The sequence below is a fragment of the Ursus arctos genome, unplaced genomic scaffold (genome assembly GCF_023065955.2).
Source record: "Ursus arctos isolate Adak ecotype North America unplaced genomic scaffold, UrsArc2.0 scaffold_7, whole genome shotgun sequence".
In the NCBI taxonomy this organism is placed as follows: Eukaryota; Metazoa; Chordata; class Mammalia; order Carnivora; family Ursidae; genus Ursus; species Ursus arctos.
The window spans coordinates 66334583-66357298 of record NW_026623089.1 but is presented as its reverse complement, the minus strand read 5'-3'; the positions used below and the strand labels follow the sequence as shown (position 1 = coordinate 66357298).

The 22716-nt window shown below is 46.9% G+C and overlaps 1 protein-coding gene across 1 annotated transcript in view; it reads left to right on the top strand.

The window, feature by feature from the left end:
- Positions 1-13796: 13796 nt before the first annotated feature.
- Positions 13797-22716, top strand: part of PGBD5 (piggyBac transposable element derived 5) — a 99218-nt gene continuing 90298 nt past the window's right edge. Inside the window, exon 1 of the mRNA XM_026504208.4 lies at positions 13797-14115. Within this exon, the coding sequence (XP_026359993.1) occupies positions 13797-14115 (319 nt within the window). The remainder of the gene's footprint in view (positions 14116-22716) is intronic.

Genomic DNA, 22716 nt, shown 5'->3' with positions numbered 1-22716 from the left:
ATCTTTAACTCACATCTTTAACTCGGGCTGTCACTGCAGGCTCTACTGGGAATACCTTTGGTTAAAAGGTAAGTCTCATGGGTTTGCTGTGTCACGGTCATGAGCGGTCCTTGGTACTGAACAGCTAGTGTGGCCCCCGTTTGCCATCACAGGCTCTGGAACCAAAGTGGGCGTACATCCCAGCTGGTCCCTCAGTAGCAATATGTCTTTGGGAGAGTTGTGTGACTTCTCACCAAGACTTAGTGCTCATCCATAACATGGAGGAGAAAATAGCGTGACCCTCAGCGGGCTGTTGTAAGGATCACGAGATCATTTGACTCAGATGCTCCGCGGTACCGGCACATAGTGGGTCCTTCATAAAAAGTTGTTTTATTGATATTATAGTTACCATTACTCATGCTAACAAAACTGATAATTTGAGATGACTTTCAAGCAAGGTCTCTTTGCTTGGATTTCCAAGATTGACCTATTTCAAAATGAATTCTGCTCTACTGTGAAGAATGAATTAACCAGTGGGTTTCTTCTGAATCTTTTCTGAACGTTTTTGGATCCTCCCTGGAGAAAAGTTCTAAAGGAAGACAAAGTGCAGAAATACTCTCGCTTCAAAGGATGTGTAGGAAATGATTAATTTTGCCAAAAAATAGTGCCTTGGACACAGAAGATGCTCAGTGAAGCCTGCTGTAGACAGAATGTATCCCTCCAGAAGTCATATGTTGAAAACCTAATGCCCACAGTGACATTACTAGGAGATGGGGTCTTTGGGAGATGATGCTTAGGTCATGAGGGTGGAGCCCTCATGGGTGAGATTAGTGTCTTCATAAAAAAGACCCCACAGAGATCCTTCGCCTCCTTGTGAGGTTACAGGGAGAAGATGGTCCCCTGTGACCCAGGAAGTGGGCCCTGGAACAGACCCGGAATCTGCCAGTGCCTTGATCTTAGACTTCCCAGCCTCCAGAACTATGAGAAATAAATATCTCTTGTTTAAAGCATCCAGTCTATAGTGCTTTTGTTACAGCAGCCCAAACTAAGATGAAGCTTATCTCTTACACTAAAAAGTAACACAAATGCTAACAATAATAAAAAGGCACATTGTGGCCAATGACGTGTAATGAACATCATCTCTCCTCTACAGCGCGAAGAGCTTAATTAGGTTTGGACAACTCAGTAGAGTATGAGTAAAACAAACATCAGCAAGATGTCTAAATGATCAAGTCCTCTGCCTGGTACTTTTCTGCCAAAATAAAAGAAAAGCCCGAGGCAGGTTTTGGTTGCCACTGAGCACAAAACGGTCAAATTCCAAATTGGAAAGCTCTGGGGTTTAATTGTGGATTTGTGGAATTACATGGAAGCTCTCTTTGATCATTCCAAAAGATATTTCCCTCAAAGGTGGCAAATACATCTCAGGCTACCACAAAAAAATACACTTTTAGTGTTTTGAAATGTGTCTAAATTTCAGTCTCGGATCCAGTTTTGGCTATTGTTATGGGCTCAGTTGGCTGCCCCCAAATTCCTATGTTGAAGTCCTAACACCCAGCACCTCAGAATGTGACAGTACTCAGAGAGAGGATTTTTAGAGAGGTGATCACACACACAAAATGAGGTCCTTGGGGGTGGGCCCTAATCCAATATGACTGGTATGCTTACAAGAAGAGATTAGGACACAGATGCACACAGAGGGAAGACCATGTGAGGACACAGGGAGAGGACGGCCACCTGCAAGCCAAGGAGAGAGGCCCTAGAAGGAAACCAATCCTGATGACAACCTAACCTTGGACTTTCAGCCTCCAGATCTGTGAGACAATAAAATTTATGTTGCCTAAGCCACCCGGCATTTGATATTTTGTTTATGGCAGCCCAAGCAGACTACTTATGATTCAGAAATTTGAGGACCTCCCCCGAACTTTATCCTAATGTTCTGTTTCAGCTTGAGGGGCTTCTGTGATGCTACTGTGTCAGGGCAGGAGGCTCATGGCATCCACCCCACTGGGTCACTGAGACACCACACAGCTGTTCCCAGGGCTGCCTATATAATTTGCCTGCTCAGCGCAAAATGAAGATATAGAGTCGTTTGTTCAAAAGTATGGACAAAGCATTGTCAAAGATACTGAACTAGAAAGCTCATTTCCTCCATGGTCTTTCTTTTGATGTGTCATGGCTGCTGTACTCTGTTTGCATTTAATGTCATTCTAAGCAAATAAAACTTTGTAAATGTAATTATGAGCATGAATTTTGCCATTCATCTTTGTATGGTGCAATGCCAGTTTGAAATAATTCACACATGGACTCTCCAGCTGGTGCCTGCCTATGTGCCCCATTCTTATCAGAACTGTGGAAATCCTGCACAAAACCAGCTCCGCTGTTTTTACCTCACTGGCGACACACGCATGTTCCACCGACACTCCTGTCCTCGGCTTACTGATGAGTAAGGAACTTGAAAGGACCAGGAGCAGCGGGCTGCTTTTCTTTCCCTTCCCTTCTAAGTCACCGCTTATAAGGCTTGGCTGACCCAGGGAGGTAACATGAGTGAGAAAGGACAGGACAGGGTTCTGGGCTGTTCACAAGGGGCCACTGCCTTCTGCCTGTGCTCAAAGCAAGCTCTGGTCCGTAGGGAAAGTGTGCTCTTGATGACTCAGTCATAGATGTCACGTGTTCAGCTGGTCTTGCTGAACGCCACGCACACACGGGGTGTCCACTTTAACGCTGTGTTCACCAGGCAGGATGAAGAGTATATGAAAATGAGGCAAGGAATGGTGGGCCCACAGCAGGCTGTCTCCTCTGCTCATGCACGTGCTTCACTGTTCCATCCACTTCACTCACAAAACACAAGTTCAAAACTAAAATTGAAGAATTACCAGACATTAACAGCAAAGCATTAAATTCACCTGGGGGCTCTTCTTCAGGGTGGAGGCTTCTGGGGGCGGGGCTTTTGAAGGAGGGCTTATGGGATGAGGCCTTCTGGGGGCGGGGCCTTCTGGGAGCAAGGCCCGGGAGGGAGGCGGTCCCTCTGCAGCCAGGGTTGTGCGCGACTGGAAGGCTGGTCCAAAGCGAAGCGGTACCCATGTCTCCCTCCGCTCCCTTTCCCCAGGGACCTTTAGGCTTTGGAGACTGAAGGCAAAATTAAAGAAGTACGTCTAATTGGTTTATAGCTGTGGTTGGATAGTGTTTTTTCAATATTAATTGACTGGTTTTTCTCAGTATTTATCAAACCCTTTCCAACTCTAGGCTTTCTCTTAAAAAGCAGTGCGTGGCTGGCCTTTCAATGGGGTCAAGCGGTTTGGTGATTCTCTGTAAAAACCCACCCCTCTTGCTCTACTCAGGAGGGTAATGCTGCATCTTAGCATAAATATAAATATATATCAAAGGTGTTTATATATTATATTTATGTGTATACATTGAATTCTATGTTTATATATATACATATAAAATAAAAATATTATTTAAAATGCTGTTTTGCCCTCTATTTTGGTAAGATGGAACACATTTCCATCAACAGATTTTCCTCGTCTCCATGATAACAATTTAACATTATCTTAATTAATCCTCACAACATCCACCCCCCTTTCAGATGTTACAGTTAAGGTTCAGTGAAGTCCAATCACCGTGCCTGAGGTTATACCCGCAGCATGTGGCCTCTTGCCACAGTCTAGCAACCCAAATGGGGGAGAGGGGGTTAGCGTCTTTGGCCAGGGTGAGAAAGCTGAAAGACAAAAAAAAAAAAAAAGAGAAAGCTGAAGAAAGTCTTGATTAGTCTTTAAGTCTTTCTTTCTGGCCCAAAAAAGAGGATTTAGAAAGAGTCTTGTTGCCCAAAGGAGGAAGCACCCCATTGGTCCTGGCTGGGCAGGAGTCTGAGAGCAGAAGAAAAACTCCCATCAGCAAGGAGGACCGGCTTCTCCTTCATACAAATGGCACAGGCTCCCTCTCACCTGAGACGTTTCTGTCCACTAGTCATCCCCCAACTCCTGCCCCATAATAGCATTCTCTGGAAATGGCTGATAAATACATTCAACCTGCAGAATTACAGCAAATGAAGTAACATGTTGAGCCATCCTAGGAGCTTTTGGTTATTACGAGGGGCCAAGTCATCCCAGGGCAAATTCATACATTTCAAGAACCAATAAAATGACTCCAAGAGTAACGTAAGGGCTAGTGATCCTGACTAGTCCTGAAGTCATGGGAGTCCCTTTTAACATCCCTCCCATCATTTCTTCTTATCTCCAAGTGAACAGTACGTAGGTATTCTGAAAGAAATATGGATGACATCGTAAACTGTGTGTGACCCCTACAGCTTAATTCATCCCTGAACAACAATTAATACTGATGGTTTGAGGGATGGATAGTTTCCTGGGCGGGGGAAAGCAGAATGTATGAGGCAGCCCTTCTTCCCTGGATATAAATAATTAAACCCTCTGCACAGCCACTGTGCTGTAGGTATTGCTGATTATCCCTAAATGGGTATGGGATGGGGGCAGGGGAGGGGGAGCAGGTGATAGTCAAAAAACTACAGTAGCTGCCATTAAGGGACCAACCTAGCATTAGACTGAGTTCGAGTCTTGATTCCATCATTTACGAGCTGTATGAACTTGGAAAACTGAGCTCACCTCTTGAAGCATCTGCTTTGCCACTCTTAGAGTGAGAACAATGAATAATACTGACCTCACAGGGCTTGTTTTGAGAATTAAATTAGACACTGTCCATTTAGTACAGTTCCTGGCATAGGGAAGCCACACATAAAAGTTGATTATCATTTTTATGGACCTCCAACTTTTAGCCTTCTCTAAAGAACCAAATGATATCTCTGAAAAATACCAACTACTTACAGTGTTATGGGAAAGTGGTATCTATGTTGACCTGATTAGAATAAAGTGGAAAATCTTTCTTGTTTAAGCCTTGTTGCAAATTTTCTAAACTCTATCTGCTCTTCTGCTTTAGTAATTAGAACAAACGTTAAAAACTAATGTTTTTCTGATAATTGAGTTGCTCATTGTAACCCAGGGCATTTCAATATTAATGTTTGTAAAAAATTACTGCAAATGAAGGTAAATGGTGAAACGTTGCACTAAATTTGATGAAAGCCCTGACATGAGTGTTTCTTTTTGTGATTCTCTATTTTTTTCTCCTACGATTAGGGGGCAGATTATATGCTACTTAGGTGATGGCTCAGTATGCTGCATGGCTTTGGAGATGCCCAGCCTTTCACAATCTTGGAAGAACCATCATTGTCACTGTAAGAAACTGAGGGACGGATGTGACTTTAACACTAAGCCTACAACAGTATATCAATTCAATAATCTACATAGACTTCAATCCTGAAAGTCTGATTGATACTTTCACTTCTGTCAGTGCCGGCTATAGGAATGTCAATTTAGAAACACTGAGAAGGTCCCCTTCTAGCAGGGATTATCTCTCCCAGTTTTTTAAAATACCTGAGTTTCTACCACTGAACAATCCATTCTTTAGTGTAAAACATCAACTGCCCTGGGCTGTTTCTCCTTTAAATGCGAATGAACTTTAGGGATGGTACCCAGACCCCTTCCTTTTATTGGAGAACAGTGGAGTGGGGGTTGGGTGTACTTCAAGAGGGAAAATGTCCACAAGGGGACAGAAAAAGGACACAAATGTATGAAATCCCGTTTTCTAAGAATGTAAAAAGCTAACTTCCAATATGTATTTTTTTCTTTGCTCTAAATATCTCACTTGTTGAAAGCAATTGATTTAAACCCTGGGAAGAAAAGGAAGGTTGAAGCACTAATCAAAGTTGTTTGTGCTGCTTTGCAAGGGTCTGGCTGCACTAAATTATTTCAAGGAAATATTAATTATCTAAGCCACTCAGGAGAAGCCATTTACCTACTTCCTTTTCAATGGCCCTTAATCCTTCCCCCAAATTCTCACATGCTTCCTTAGCTGGCACAGAGTCCAGTCCTGTCGATAATCACTGTCTGGTACTCTCACCCCCGTCATACACACCTGATAAAACCCCACCTTGGTAGAGCCCAACCCTCCGTCTACCCCATGTCTGCCCCTGGCAGCTGAACGTACTTGGAGAAAAATGCAACCATGCTGGCAGGTTTCATATTAAATTCTCAACCACAAACCTAAGTATGTTTCTCGAATGGACGGAGTCTTCACTCTCCTCGTGAAATATTTTGGCTATTTCACATCTTCTTTCCTCAAACCCTTAAGCCAGGGATTCTCAGCTCTGGCCACACTTCTGAATCACCTGGAAGCCTTTAAAACACAGCAGTGCCAGGCCCACCTCCAGAGAATCTGATTTAATTGGTGTAGAACAGGCCCTGGATATGAGTGTGCTTTTAAAATTCTCCAGGTGATTCTAATGGACAGCCATTTTGTTCAGAGTGAGAGCTGAATACCTTCCTTAGATACAGCTGATAACCTTTCTGATGACTTCACCTAGAAAAGCAAATTGTGGGAGGGGGGGTGGCGCCTGGGTGTCTGAGTGGTTAAGCGTCTGACTCTTGGCTCAGGTTATGAGCTCAGGGTCATGGGATTGAGCCCTATGTCAGGCTCCGTGCTCAGTGGGGAGTCTGCTTGAGATTCTCTCACTCCTTCTCCTTCTGCCTTTCCCCTCTGCTAGGCGTGCTGTCTCTCTCTCTCTCTCTCAAATAAATCTTTAAAAGAAGAAAGAAAATCAAATTGGTAAGGAAAGAAGACCCACAGACTCCCACTAAACTTTCCTGCATGGACCCCTTACTCCAATCCTTTCTGAGTGAGGACAAGCCCCTCCACTTGGGGTTTCTTCTCATTTCCCTGATCTCTAAATATGAATGTGCTTCAGGACGCATCCTCAGACCTCTCCTCTATCTATCCTAAGTCCTTGTGACTATCCATTTTCTACCATCTATCTGCTGATGACTCCACATTTCTACCTCCAATCTAGACCTGGATCTTGAACTTTCTTCCACTGCCTTCTTTCCAGATCCACTTAGATGTGTTAACCCAACCTATTCAAAACCAAGGTCTTATTCTTCTCCAGCTCTGCTGCTCTTGCGGCAGCTCAAACAGAAAACCATAGAATCATTCCTGATTCATCTCTTTTTCTCACTGCCCACATTTAATTCTTTGGTAAAAGCTGTGGATTCTACCTTCAAAATATGTTCTAAATCTGACCAGTTCTCATCACCTCAGTTACTGCCACGCTGGTCCAAAACACCGTCTTCTACAGCCTGGGTTATTGTAATAGTATCGTATCTGGTCTTCTGGATTCCATCTTTGCTCTGTTCTAGTTTATTTTCCACTCAGCAGTTAAAGCAATCCATTTAAGACATAAGTCAGATCTTGTTACTTCTCTGCTCTAAGATCTCCAGTGGCTCCCCACTTCACTCAATATAAAATACAGTCTTACAGAATTTAACACTCAACTTCCTTCTCAATTCATCTCCTATCACCTCACTGGGCTCTCTCTGCTTCCGCTCACCAGTCTCTTCAGTGTTTAATAGAGTACAGCTAGTGCTGCCTCCCCTGGGGGGGGGGGAGTGCACTCGTTTGCTCTTCCTAAATGCACCTGTCTTGCACTCTGAATCCGCTCAAGGATTTGCCAATGTCTTTTTTTTTTTTTTTAAAGATTTTATTTATTTATTTGACAGAGATAGAGACAGCCAGCGAGAGAGGGAGCACAAGCAGGGGGAGTGGGAGAGGAAGAAGCAGGCTCATAGCGGAGGAGCCTGATGTGGGGCTCGATCCCAGAACGCCGGGATCACGCCCTGAGTTGAAGGCAGACGCTTAACCGCTGTGCCACCCAGGCGCCCCTGCCAATGTCTTCTTATCAGAGTAACTTTCCCCGACGGCACACACAACACTAGCACCATCACAATCAACATAGTTTCTGTCCCTCTCTACTTTTTACCCCTTATCAACAGCTGACACATTACATATTTATTTATTTATTGTCTATTTTCTCTCCTCTACTTGAATGTAGGTGCTATAAAAATGGTATTTGTGAGTTTTTTTCCTGATTTATTCTTAGTGCCCGGAAGAGGATTTGACACATAATAGGTACTCAGTACACAATTGTTGAATGAATGAATGAATCAGTCAATTAATGGAAATATCAGGGTATCTCAAGCCTAAGAGAGATTTTTCCAAGAGTTTTCAATAGCATTGCCCTATTTCATTCTCTGCATCTCTGGGTTGACTAGTAGATAAATTCATCATATAAAATCAGTTTGAGCAAGGTTGGATCCTTAAGCTTCTATGTCAGATAGGACTCCAAATGTCACACTGTGCCATGCACGTTTGCCTCCAACCTCCTCCCCCATATGTTGGTCATGGTTCAGCAGCTGTTGCATGGTTCAGCTCTTTCTTTTCCCTTCCCCCATATCAGTTCCAGGAGATTCTCTTTGGCTCTGGCCCCCTCCTTGTGGGTGATGAAGGCAATGTAGAGAGAAGCAGCAGCTGTCCTGACTCACGCCTGCCTGCCCCATTCACAGTGATCCAGCAACACATAGCCTGTGCAGTGTGGGGCTGGCCAGGTCGGTCTCTGCCACATTAGGACTTTTGTTCATTTTTGTTCCCTGCAGTAGCTTGGTCAATAACAAAATCAAAAATTGTAAAAGTACAAACAGGAAGCAATATACCATATTTTATGGATTCTAAGATGCCCCTCCCCTCCCATTTTCTTTCACATCTCCAACATCAGGAATTGTCTTATAGTTGGTATTGAGCAGGTGGACGTCCCTGGAAAGTTACCACAGCTGGAGCCTGTGCCTTTTGGTTACTATTCCTAAGGCACGCCTGAACGTCTATATCCCTTGGCATGCCAGGCCACAGGCCTTTTGAGAACCATTTGAAGAAGGAAAATAAACTGGTTATTATATGAAAATCTTGGATAACGCAAGAAAATAAAAACAAAACCCCACCAGCATCAAACCATGCGGAATGGAAGGGCAGCAACTTGGATGACTTCAGAGTACTTTTATAGGAAGTATAGTGTGCAAAGCAATCTTGAGAAAGAAGAACAAAGCTGGAGATATCACTAGCTCAGATTTCAAGATATACTACAAAGCTATAGTAATGAAAACAGTAGGGTGCTGGCAGAAAAATAGACACACAAATCAATGGAAACAGGATAGAGAGCCCAGAAATAAATCCACAATTATATGGCCAATTAATCTTCAACAAAGGAGGCAAGAATATGTAATGGGAAAAAGTCTCTGCAAGAACAGTGTTGGGGAAACTGGACAGTTACATGCAAAAGAATGAAACTAGACCACATTCTTTTACCATACACATAAAGCAACTCAAAATGGATTAAAGATCTAAATATGAGATCTGAGGGGCACCTGGCTGGCTCAGTCCGTAGAGTATGTGATTTTTGATCTTGAGATTGTGAGTCCAACTTACACGTTGAGTGTAGAGATTACTTTAAAAAAAAAATGTGAGACCTGAAACCATAAAACTCCTAAAAGAGAACAGATAGTAATCTCTTGGAGATTGGCTTTACAACATATTCGTGGAAACAAAAGCAAAAATAAACTATTAGGACCACATCAAAATAAAAAGCTTTTGCACAGTAAAGGAAACCAACAACAAAACCTAAAGGGAACCTACGGAATAGGAGAAGATAGCCGTGAATGATAAATCTAACAAAGGATTAATAGCCAAAATATGTAAAGAACACACACACACACACACACACACACACACCAACCCCCCCCAAACCCCCAACATATAATCCAATTAAAAAATGGGCAGGAGACCTAAACAGACATCCCCCCCCCCAAAAAAAAACCCACAAAAACATACAGATGTCCACAGACACATGAAAAGCTGCTCAATATCACTAATTATCAGGAAAATAAAATCAGAACCACTGGGTGATCTATCACCTTATACCTATCAGAATGGCTAGTATTAAAAAGACAAAAAAGAACAAGTGTTGGCCAGGATGTGGAGAAAAAGGAACCCTTGTGCACTGTTAGTGGGAATGTACATTGGTGCAACCATTGTGGAAAACAGGATGGAGGTTCCTCAAAAAATTAAAAATAGAATTACCATATGCTTCAGTAATTCTACTACTTGGTATTTACCCAAAGGAAATAAGAACACTTGATTCAAAAAGATATATGGACTCCCAGGTTTATTGCAGCATTATTTACAATAGCCAAGATATGGAAGCAATTCAAGTGTCCATCAATGGATGAATGGGTAAAGATATGGTATATATATGCAATGGAATATTACCCAGCTAATAAAAAGAATGAGATCTTGCCATTTGTGACAACATGGGTGGATCTAGAGGATATTATGCTAAGTGAAATAAGTCAGACTGAGAACGGCAAATACCATATGATTTCACTTCTATATGGAATCTAAAAAATGAAACAAATGAACAAACAAAAAAAACCAGGAACAGAGTCTTAAATACAAAAAAAAAAAAACACAAAACCCTGGTGATTATGGGAAGGAAGGTGGAAGGGGGATGGGTGAAATAGGTGAAGGGGATCAAGAGGTACAAATTTCCTGTTACAAAATAAATAAAATAATTTCCTGTTCTCATCTGGAGATGAAAAATACAGCATTGGGAATATAGTCAATAATACTGTAATAAGTTTGTATGGTGATATGCGATGAAACATTTACCGTGGTGAGCACTGAGTAACGTATAGAATTGTCAAATCACTATGTTGTACACCTGAAACTAATTTAACATTGAATGTCAGCTATATGTCAATAATAAAAATTTTTAAGTGTAGCATGACAGAAGTTCTGTGTGGCTCAGAGGAACATATTGTGGGAAAAATCTGAGCATTGAAAACTCTCAGTTAGAAAGAAAATAAGAATAGCGAGATTCTGAAGGTGAAGTTCTGGAAAAACATTAACCAACTATTTTAACTTTTATTTTTACGTATGCATTAAGGGGATACATGACAAAAATCTGTCTAAATACTTACCAAGAGCTTTCTCAATACATTTAAATTAAAATATTAATTAAAAGAAAACACTGTATCACAGTTTGAATGGTAGCATTTTTTTCTTTCTTATTAAAACATACCAGGAAATGAGGCCAAGACTCAACGAAATATGGCTATTAGCCCCAGTTTCATAAAAGCATGAACCTCTGGCTTAACAAAACCTAGGAATCTACTATAGACATGGATTGCTCTTACTACCCTGGAGCCTTTTGTGCAGAATATGAACCAAAAGCTCAATATTAATCTAAAATTATTTAATTATATTACAAAGTTACATTATTTGGAAGATGTATTTAAATGACTCGAAGTTAAAAGATCTCAGCATAGTACTGGTTCTATAATTATCCTCACAGATAATATTAGTTATAAAGTTAATGACGTAGAACTATAATGGTAGCATCAAGTAGGAGGCTGCCAAGCAGATGGGAGTTTTTTGGTTTTTGTTTTCCACTTGTTTTCTTCCCTTTCCTTCCCTCCTTCCACAAGGAGAATCAGCCACCTGTTCTTAAAAGGCTGAAGTATTTTTGCTGTTCTTGGTTGGAAACACTTGCTTAAACAAAGTAGCACTTGGTTGCTAAACGCTTGATTCTAAACTGACAGAGCCATCTAATTTTTGTTTCACAAGGGTTTGGATAACAATTTGATTTCCCAGTCTGTTTCTTTTGTGACCATATAATCCTCTCCCCAATGTCGCATGCTGTGTGAGCTACAAGCACTTGTGAGCTCATAAGCACAAAGGCTCTATGGTTTCTTTGGGATTAGCATCATACAAATGCAAATTTGGGACAATGCAAGACTGTGTCCATCCTTGTAACTGTTATTGCTCTACGTTGTGCTTCCTGTGGGTAGCAAAGCAAGTCATTGTTTTTAAAATACATACTCACTTTAGCTGCTGACTTTTTCATTGGCTACCTGGAGAAGAGAAGGAATTCCTGCCTGTGGATTTCACTCTCTAGATCCCATTCAATTATTTTTTAATAGATATTATTAAATCTTACAGGAGTATTACAGAATTCCTAATTGCAGAATTTGCATCTTCAATCTAGGTGTCATTGACCTTTTTAAGTCTGATTACCTGTATGCACTCTTCAAAATCTTTCTCTGGTTAGTACAGTATATAGATATGCTGGAAACCAGTTCTTTTCTGTGGCATAATTCTTCCAACGGAGTTGAAATGCTTTGCAAACAATTTCACATATATCAGCCAATCCATACAGAAAGCAATGTCATGTGAATTCCTTCCTTTTTATATATTGTCTTTCAGTGATTGTCAGGAATTCATGCCTATGCAGAGACTCTGGTTTGGGAGGAGGAAACAGGGGCTTGAGAGGGGAGAGCAAGAGCAGAAGCTGCCCGCCTGCTGTTAGAACTGACCTTAGTTGGTGGTCCCAACTTCTTCCTCCTTTATGCATGCTTAGAAATAGCAACATGCCTTTCCCTTTCGTGTAATCATTATTTAGTTAATACCCAGTAGGATTTGTAAGCCCTTCGCATCTCTGTGGATTTATTTTATTTCAGAGTGCAAGTGACTTTATGGCCCAATTACCATCATTGTGACTTATTGCACTATTGTGGGAGGGAGAGAGGAGCAAGAAACAGACTTACCATATGTATCGCCATCAACAGAATGAGTGCCACACACTCTTGGCCAAGGAATAGGGTGGATGAAACCTTTCTGTTCTATTGTTTATCAGAGCACTGAAGCCTGGGTGATTGTGATATATTTTCATAGACGAGTGTGTCAAATGCATGAGTGAAGATGTTGTAATAGTGGTGTTAGAGTAATCAATGTTTGGGAGGTAATGAATATTTTGAGTTTAAAAGATGTCAAACGTCAAAGACGAGAGGAATGACTGAAGACCAGATGCTGCCCCCCTCAAATTACAGGGGAATTGAAGTGAGACTGAATTAACATCTGACCCCAGAAATGCACCGGCGTCGCCGGATCCTTATTAGAGAAGAAGCCAGACGGCCCTTGTGCTTATAGGAGCTCGCGGCGCAGCCGGCTGTGGACCAGGGAAAACAGCAGCAACAGCCGCAGGAATTGTGACCCTCGGGCCCGCGGCCTACCTGGAGTTTCCGCAGCGCCTGGTTCAGAACCACCGGGGCGGACAGCTCCCGGGTGCTGGGCGCCAACTGCGGCAGGGGATCGTGAGCGCGGGGTTCGCTCTCCGTGAGCCGGCTCGGGCGGCAGGAAGAACCTGCTGAGTCCCCTCCCCTCCCGACACCCACTCGGTTCTTCCCTTCCCCCTGCGGGGCATCGCAGGGCCTGCGGGTGGCTGTCCCAGGCCGCACGTCCCGGCAGGCCGGGAAGCCACCGGCCGCCCTCCCCCTTCGCGATCGCTCACCGCCGCCGCCGCCGCCGCGCTCCTCGCCCCGCCCGGGTGATGGAGGTGGGGCGTGCCTCGCGCCGGCCCCGCCCCGGCCTGGCTCGTCATTGGCCGGTGGGCCGGAGGTGCGAGGAGGCGAGGTCCGCCTCTGGCGGCTCGCGCCCGGGAAGGTCGGCCGCGGAGCGCGGGGTGCAGCGGGAGGGCGCGCGGGTACGCGGCAGGCGCCGAGGAGACGCAGCGGCGGCCGTAGCGGTGGCAGTAGCGGCGGCGCCTGGGCCCGGCTGCAGCCCCTGCCTCCCGCCCGCGCGCCCTGCGTCCCGCCGCGGCCCGCAGCCTGCGGCGCCCGAGCTCCGAGGGCGCTTCCCCGGGCGTTGGGCCCGAGGCGGCCAAGACGGCGGGCCGGCCGGGCGCGGGGCGGCGGGCGCTGTGCTGCGGGCTGCGCTGGTGGGGGGCGGCGGGCCGCGGCGCGGGCCCGGGGCCCGGCGCGTGCGGCTGGGAGGCGCTGTGGGGGGCGGGCGCGCGGGCGGCGGCCGGGGCTATGGCCGAGGGCGGCGGGGGCGCGCGGAGGAGGGCGCCGGCGCTGCTCGAGGCGGCCCGCGCGCGCTACGAGAGCCTGCACATCTCGGACGACGTGTTCGGCGAGTCGGGTCCGGACAGCGGCGGGAACCCCTTCTACAGCACATCTGCCGCCTCGCGCTCCTCTTCGGCCGCCTCCTCGGACGACGAGCACGAGCGCCCCGGGCCCCCGCCGCCGCCCGGCGCCCCCGACGCGCAGGAGTCGGAGGAGGACGAGGCTGGCGCGGGTTGGAGTGCCACGCTGCGGGACCGCCCGCCCCCGCGCTTCGAGGACACCGGCGGTAAGGCGCGGCCCCCGGGGGCGGGGGCGGCCCAGGGAGGCGTGAGCGCGGGACCGGGAGAACTCCAGACGCTCCGTGGGCCGGCTGGGCGAGGGCAGCTGTTCCTGGCAGGACACAAATGGGGCCGCGGCAGCGGGTATTTGAAGTGCGAGAATCAGTCTGACTGCGTGGGGGGCTCTGATTGCGTGCTGGTTGTGGGGGGGCGGCTCCGACTTCCCCGCGGGTGGAGAGGATGAGGCGGAGGCCGGAGGCCGGGGCCAGCACCCTGCCGCTGTCAAGGACCTGGACGGCGGGGGGGGGGGGGGGGAACCTTCCCTCACTTGCTGGGAGTGTCCAAGCCAGTCACACCTGTGGGGTCACCCCATAGGGGTGCGTTTGAGTTAGGCTTTACTAGTTGAAGGGATTCTTAAAATCCTGACGCGGCTTGTGTGTGTGTTACCGGGAGGGGGGGGGGCGTAAATCATTTCGTATTGATGGCCCCAGAGCAGCCTTACCCAGGTGCCAGGGGTGGGGCAGGTAGCGGTTGGAGGGAGGCCCAATGAGAGCCTCGGGAGAGGCCTCCCGGGGCGTCTTCACTGGCTCTCGTTTTCCCCAGTTAATCTGAGAAACTTTGTCCGTGCCTTTCAGGATCACTTGCTAAGAGCAGAGTGAAAGGACAAGTTTAGCAGCGTTAAGGTGTATGCTCTTACGCCGGAAGCAATTTCATGTGTGTTCTGCTTACCGCCATGGTCATGGTCAAACCCCTGGTTTCTGGAGGTCGCAGGAGCGCAGGCAGCTGTGTCTGCTTCAGGCCCTCTTTTACTGCCTCCTTTTTTGGGAGGTGGTATCCTGCAGGAGCTCTCCGGCCTCTGCCCTCTGGGAGAGGTGGAGACCAGCCAGCTGTTTCCACCTGTCTCCTGATGCTTTTTCCTTGCTCAGCAGCCTTCTGTGGGCAGGCCTTTGTTTCTGCACACGATTTTCGTGTGTGGAAGAGCGTGCAGCCGGTGTTGTTGAGGACCAGGGAGTGGCCGTACTGGGCATGATGTGGCTTTTCCTGGGGCTTTCCCTGATTATTGTTCAACCATCGGAGGGCAGGCCCAAGGGACCCCTGGCTGGTGCCTGGGCTTGGATCTGGACAGAGTGCTGCAGCCTGCTGGTTGGCTGCTTGGGCTGGCTGGACTCTCTCAGCAGGGAGTGGTCTGCAGACCTCCCACAGGCAGGCTGCAGTGTGGACACCCTGAGCTACAGTGGGCTCGCAGGGTCCAAGTTCACTGTGCAGTTTGGCATGGGTACATTTAACCACATGTTCTCATTTAGGCTTTGGTTAAGAGTTTGGGAATCTTCAAAGTCCTGTCACTCTGCCTAATCCTTTTAAACCCCCTACATTTTCCGGAATGTCATAAGGGTTTCCAGCTGCAGACGGCTGTTTTCCATTAAATTAGCTCTTTAAGAATTGTACGTACCCAGAGCTCTGGTTTGGCAGACTTGCTGCTGTGAGTGCTGTGATCTAGGTTTTGATCTTGGTACATGAGATACATGTCCTCTTGTTTCCCTGCCTCTCCGGGGAAAACAGGGGAATTGTGTTAGCTTCAGCCTGGTTATGAATAAGATCCATGAGTGTTGGTGTGAGAAGGATGAACACACCCAAATACATTTTCAAGCAATATTATGTTTCTTAGTAACCTGTACTTCGGAGAAATTCTGCATCCGAGCAGTTTAATCTAGCCACCGCAGCACTTAAACGGTCACGAAGTGCAGGATCGTGTGTCATTTAGCATGAGGGTCAAATTCTGCTTCCTTCGGATGTTCACTGAGCTCACACCTGCACCTGAGAACCACAGGCAAGCGCTTTAACCAAAGATATTAGTGGTTATTTGATGGTTTTTATACCCGATTTTGTTTTCCGGTTCTGTGTGGAAGCTTGCTTTTAAAATCCAGCCCTAATGAAGAATTTCCTTTCCTCCTTGAAACAGTCTCTCCCTCAGGGAAATTTGGGGTGGTGGTGGAGGGGTGAGGTTGATGGTTTATTAAGCATGAGTTCAGTTTGCCTGAAACTATGGGGTATGATATATGGGGGCTGGAAATAGATCCTGAGCAGAGAAAACCCTTGTGCCTACTGGTGGGGGGGCGGGGGGCGAGAGAGGGACATGTTTATTAAGAGGCTGAGAGCTGCGCCCTGGCCACTCTGAGAGCAAAGAGGTTCAGGCTCTGGGGTTTATCAAAGTGTACAATCTAACCCCACTTGCAAGGAATGCAGCTTGGGCCTTTCTTCCATGTGTGTCCCCTGGTTTGTTGACAGGCCTCCTTGGGTAGTGGGGTAGGAAAGGGAGGCAAGCAGGAGGCTGGCATTTGGATCTGTAATCAGCCCTCATAAAAGAAAGTCCGTAGCAGAAATGGCTGTTGCTGCTAGAGTCAGATGAGGAAAGCAAAGGATTCTAGACTTCGGGACCAGGCTTCCCGCCTGCCTGCTGCTGTAAAGACAGGTGTATGTGTGTAGATAAGTGGGTGTGCATGTGTGCGACTGTGTCTTGTACGTACATATGTATTGCTTGTGCTGGTTTGGGCTGGTTGGGGTGTTTTTTGTTTTTTTACATTAGAGCTCACAATTGCTGTCTGGGGGCCGTCTGACGACCTAGAGTCCCTGTGCGCGAGGGACGTGTGGGCACCGGGCGCCACGAGCTTTGATCTGCATTTGGCGTGTACACAGCAGGCAGACACTTGGTGCCCAGCTGAGGGGAGGAGGGGCGGGGAGGCCATTTCTGTGGTTCAGGTTGAGACTCTGCTGGCTGCTTTTCAGGGTGGTCTTGTCTTCCCAGACTCTTCCTTCGGTTTTGCCCATGTTTCTAGCTTCCTGGATCGGGTCTTCCAGAAGTGCAGCCAGCAGTTACGGGTGGAGGGGTCCTCTCCCTCACCCCTGTTTCCTCTCCTCTCCTCTCTGGGTTCTGGTTGTGCCTGGAGATTTGGGTCCCCTTGAGATGATTTAAATACAAAGACCATGCTTGCAGGGCTGACTCTTAACCTCTGTGTGAATGGAGGGTCAGCCTGGGAGCTGGAGATGCTTACTGGGAGCACAGGGCCCAGAACCTTCTCATCACACTTGCAGCTCTCCCTCTAAACTAGCCCCCTCAAGCTGTCAGCCTCGCCTGCCCACTGTGCAAATAACTGACAGAGCATGCCAGCTCACTCTTGGGAAACAGCATGAAATCCAGGCCCGCCTGCTTTTGCGCTTCTGCCCTTTTGGTTTCTTATTCTGAGCAGTCTTGTGATTCTTTCTCTCTAAGGAGGCAGAGGAGCAGGCAGATTCACAGACGCTCAGGGGCTCCCTGTGTTCGGCTTTGTCGGTGCTTTGTCGTGGCTGGCTGGGATCTGAGCTCTTTGCTCTTTCTGTTAGAGGTTGGACTTCATAGGGGTGTTTTTTCCATGTACCATGTCAGCAACCCTCTGTAATCATTCAGTAGGGAGGAGATATGACCTTGAGTAGCTGGGGAGGACCAGAGGGCTTTGAAAATTAACATCATTCAATGTTTTATCTTAGGGTTTGTTGTGGGTTGATTTGGCTTAAAGTCTTTTTTGACTAACAAGAAAGAGGAGAAAAATCTCCTACAACCTGAATTCAAAGGACACTCTCATAATGGATTTGTTTGCTGAGGTACCTGGGGCCCTGTCAGTGGAGTCCAGGATAAGCAGCTGCTCCCACCTTCAGCTCTGTACCACATTCTGTGGCTCCAGGAGGACCTGGGAGTCTGGGCAGCTCCAAGGTACATCTTACGTGGTGCTATGTGGTAACGACGCATGGGCCACCACCACCCAGAGCTCAGAGAAGGGAGCTTGCTGGAGAGAGGATTTGTTCAGGTGGTGGCCAGGACGCAGATCGTAACCAGCAGTCCCCATTCGTAGCATGCCGAACCTTCGAGAATACTCTGAGAGAGCCGGTATCACTGCCACTTTGCAGAGAAACACAGTCATGGTCAGGGGTGATGAGATCGCCTGGTGAAGTGGCAGCCTTCTGACCAGGCAGACTTGATCATTAAGGAAGGTCATGCCTTTTTCTTTTCTTCTTTACACCATCTGAAACCTTTTTCAGTCAGAAATATTTACTTTCATATTTTTACATGGCATTGCTTTTAACTTTTTCGGGGGATATGCAGTTCTGTGCGGTTTAATGCGTGGATGGATTTGTGTAACCAATCCCCACAGTCGGACAGGAGACAGAAAATCTAGAATTTTATCTCTTTATGTAATCCCTGCTATGCCTCAGCCACTGTGATGGGAGTTTAGAGTGTTTCTGCGGGTAATGGGGCTTTGGATACATTGGCAATCTGGGGGTTGTGTGGGGTCTGGTACTCAGTTTTATTTATTTTATTTTTTTAGATTTTATTTATTTATTTGTTTGACAGAGAGAGAGAGACAGCCAGCGAGAGAGGGAACACAGGCAGGGGGAGTAGGAGAGGAAGAAGCAGGCTCCCAGCGGAGGAGCCCGATATGGGGCTCGATCCCAGAATGCCGGGATCACGCCCTGAGCCGAAGGCAGACGCTTAACAACTGAGCCACCCAGGCGCCCCTGGTACTCAGTTTTAAAGTTGAAAACTTACCTTTATTTTTAAGAAGTGTGATTGAAAATTTTTTTCTTATTAACAAGTAATATATGTACATTTAAGAAATCCCATAACTCTCATTACTCTAGATAATCATACTTAATCATATTGAGTATATCCTTCGGATGTCTTAGGTTGCATCTTGTTGGGTGACCTGCTTTTTAATTGTAATTAATATATTGTAAACGTTTTCCATTTACATTTTAAAATGTCAGTTTTAATGAGTCCGTGATATTACGCAGTTCCTTCTGAGTGGGCGTTGAGTTCATTGCCCCTTCCCCCTTGTATTTATTATGCTACGATAAATATTCTTGAAGCTTAAGTTTCTGTGCATGTCCTTAGCACATTCCTTAGCATGAAATGATCAAAACAGAATTGAATTAAGGACGCACTGTAAGGTTTTTGATGTCTGTGGTGAAATAGCCTTCCAGAAGCGCACCTGCTACGCTCCTGCCAGCAGTATTCCAGAGAGGCTTCGAAAATCTTGCTTAGAAGACAGAACTCCAGTGCACGATTCCTTCTGGTAGGGCGCTCTTGGAGGACTGGGGCATTTCATAAAGCTCGTTGAGATGTAACCCACAGCGCACGAGTTGTAGTACACAGCATGGTGCGATAGCTACTACCCCGATGAAGATCAGGAATGTTCCCAGCACCCCAAAGATTCCCGCCTGCTCCCCAGTCCGTGAGTCACTCCCTCCCTCCAGGGGTGACCATTATTCCGACTTCCATTCCATCACCATCGATTAAGTTTGCCTGTTACTTTGGTCTGGTGGCTCAATTTATCAGTATGTCTGTGCGGTTCATTCCCGCTGTTGGGTGGGGCAGCCTTTAATCTCGTATCGTGTGCAGTATTCCGTCATATAAGTGCTCTAGTTGGTTATCCGTTATCCTATTAATGGTCTTTTACCTTGTGTCCAGTTGGGGCTTCTGTGGGTACAGCTGCTTCACAAATTCTTGTGTTTTTGATGGACGTATACGTCATTTCCCTCGAGCACATAAACCCAGGAGTAGGTTTGCCGGGTCATAGATTGGATGCGGGTCTCACCCTCGGCTGTATTGACCTTGTGGGTTGGATGGTGTTTTGTTGAGGAGGCCTGTGTTGTGCATTGCCGGATGGTTAGCAGCATCCCTGGCCCCTCCCCACTGGATGCCCAGTGACACCCTTTCCTGTAGTTACGACAGCCAGACATTTCTCCAGGCATTGCCATATGTCCCCTGGGGAGCAAAATCGCCTGCAGTTGAGAACCACTGCTTAATTTTTATTTATTTATTTGTTTAGAAAAGATTTTATTTATTTGAGAGAGAGAGCGCGCAAGCAGGAGCAGAGGGGAGAGGCAGAGGGAAAGGGAGAAGCAGACTCCCTGCTGAGCAGGGAGCCCGACACAAGACTCAATCCCAGGACCCTGGGATCATGACCTGAGCTGAAGGCAGATGCTTCACCGACCGAACCCCCCCCCCCATGCCCCAAGAACCACTGCTTTAGTACATATACTGCCAAACAGTGTTCCAGTTTATACACCCACCAGCGATGTACGAGACGTGCCATGTATTAATTCAGCAAGCATATTGAACCCTGCTGGGATAAAACGATAACTAAGACCTGTCTCCTGGGGTCCAGCAGGAGAGACAACGTGAAGGAAAGGAGGAAGAGTCTCTGGCGAACAGTGCGATCAAGGTAAACATGGATTTATATGGGATTGCGGAGATGCACCTGGTCCAGCTGGCTGGGGGAAGGAGCGGCGCCTTGGATGGACACGGCGCCTAAGCTGCATCTTGAAGAACAAATAAAGATTAGGTGAAGAGGAAGAAACAGGGCATCTCAAACTTGGGCAAGGGCTGGGAGGGGAGAAGGTATGCTGCTTGGCCCATGGGCAGCCCCACTCTTTTCCTAACCTGAGCCTCCTGACCTGAGGCCTTCCCAGTGAAAATGTCCTGAAATGGACATGACGTCATTGTTACCATATTGCAAGTAACTGTAGCTGGAATACGAGCTCCCAGGTTCAGGTGTGGATACAGATGTTACCTGCAAATGCTGCGGCCCACGCAGGGGGATTTGGCAGGTTGGGTGAGAAATACGAGCTTACAGAGGATGGAATCTGAGGTCTGAGGTCTTCCCTTGAAGGAAGGAAGAGGGAAAGGGACAACTCAGCTTGTATTGGCGGGAGGAAGCACGGTGTTACCTCGGGGTGGGAGCGATGTTGTACTGAAAGAGTAACAGGCTACCCCAAACGTCCTGTGATGTGGAGATGCTGCTCTGCCTAGCCCGGCACATGGCACAGAGGGCCCGTCTCCCCCTTGCGACTTTCAGAAAGAACTGTTACAGAAGTGGGAACCGTGGGCCATATTTAGTTGTATGTTTAATAAATCACTTTACTAAAAAGTTTAGAACTGCAAATCTTTACACTCTAACTGGGACAGCATCACTCCTTGGCCAGGGTATTGGAAACTTCATCTGCTTCGATTTCTAGCTTCTAGTCTTGTTGACACCTCCACCCCGTCCCCATTTCTTCTGTGAAAGAAGAGCGATCTTTTACAAACACAAGCTCATCCACTGACTCTTCTGCTTAAACCTACAAGTGGCTTCCAATTCCAGTTCCAACAGGATTTCCAGAGTCCTTCGCAAGGCCTCCAATGCCCACAGGTGCTCCATAGCCTTCCTTTCCAGTGTCCCCTTTTGTCCCCTGTCCTGTCATCAACACAAAATCTATTCATCTCAGAGCCTTTGTGCCTGCGGGGCCTATATCTGGAATGTTCTTCATGGCAGCCCTTGCTTGATAGTTTGGTCTTGGTGCAAATGTCACTGTCTCCAAGAATATAAAATCACTACATTCCCCTGTCCCTCTTCGCAGCCACATAAGCTAATACATTTCCCATGTGGGATGAGACCTTGGATGTCTTGGTCACAGTTAGCACATGACAATTCCTCAATGTTTGTTGAATAAAGGAATGAACAGAAGAACAGATGGACACAGAACTAGAGTGTTAGAAGTGAGGATGGGAGTCAGAAATGTCTACAAGGAGCTAAGCATTTTCTTCATCCCAAATAGTGGGAGAGAGGTTGGGGCAGCTCTTGAGGGAACGGATTCCTTACTAGGAAGGCACCGAAGCAAGTCTGGGATGTATTTCACGGGGTTTTCTGTCCTGCATAGAAAACTGAACTTGGCCTCTGAGGAACTCTCCAACCCTTGGGCGTCTTCAGCCTGCCCACCTCCTAAGAGCTAGAGACCCCCCGACAGGAGTCTGTTAGAAACTTGCAGGAGACCCAGCTTCTTGTAGCCCTTTATTTGTTCAAAAAGTGCTTATATGTCATGTACTATGTGCCAGATAATGTTCCAAGCACTTTTTAAAAAAGATTTTATTTATTTATTTGAGAGAGAGGGAGAGGGAGAGAAAGGGCATGAGCAGGGGAAGGGGCAGGAGGGAGAGGGAGAAGCAGACTCCCCGCTGAGCACAGAGCCTGACACAGGTCTCGATCCCAGGACCCTGAGATCATGACCTGAGCCGAAGTCAGATGCTTCACCGACTGAGCCACCCCGCTGCCCCAAGCACTTCGTAATGTGTGTGATCCTCTAAACAATCTCGTGAGGGATTATTATCCCTATTTTTAACATAAGGAAACTGAGTCGCAGAGAGGTTAAGTGGCCTCGGGTGAACTAGTCCCTTTGATTAGGGGACAAGGAAGCATCATACTTAGAGCGTGAGTATGGAACATAGTGTATGCTGGTCGGATCAACTAGTTCATGATAAGACCTATGCGAGGGTCCCTTGAAGACCAGCGTCATTCTCCAAATCTGTTTTGCCTGTTGCCTCTCTTCCTGGGCAGTGGCTGCCCCTCATTTCCCAGCACCCCTTGCAGTGACGCGGGGCTGCTGCCTGGATTCAGGGCAGTGAAATATGAGCCAAAGTGTGGACCCCACTCTTAGGCCTGGCCACGTGGAGGCTCCTCTGAGCCCCATGTCAGAGATGTTGGGGGCCAGCAGACAAAAGGACCTTGTGTCTAAATCACCATTTGGAGAAAAGCCACTCA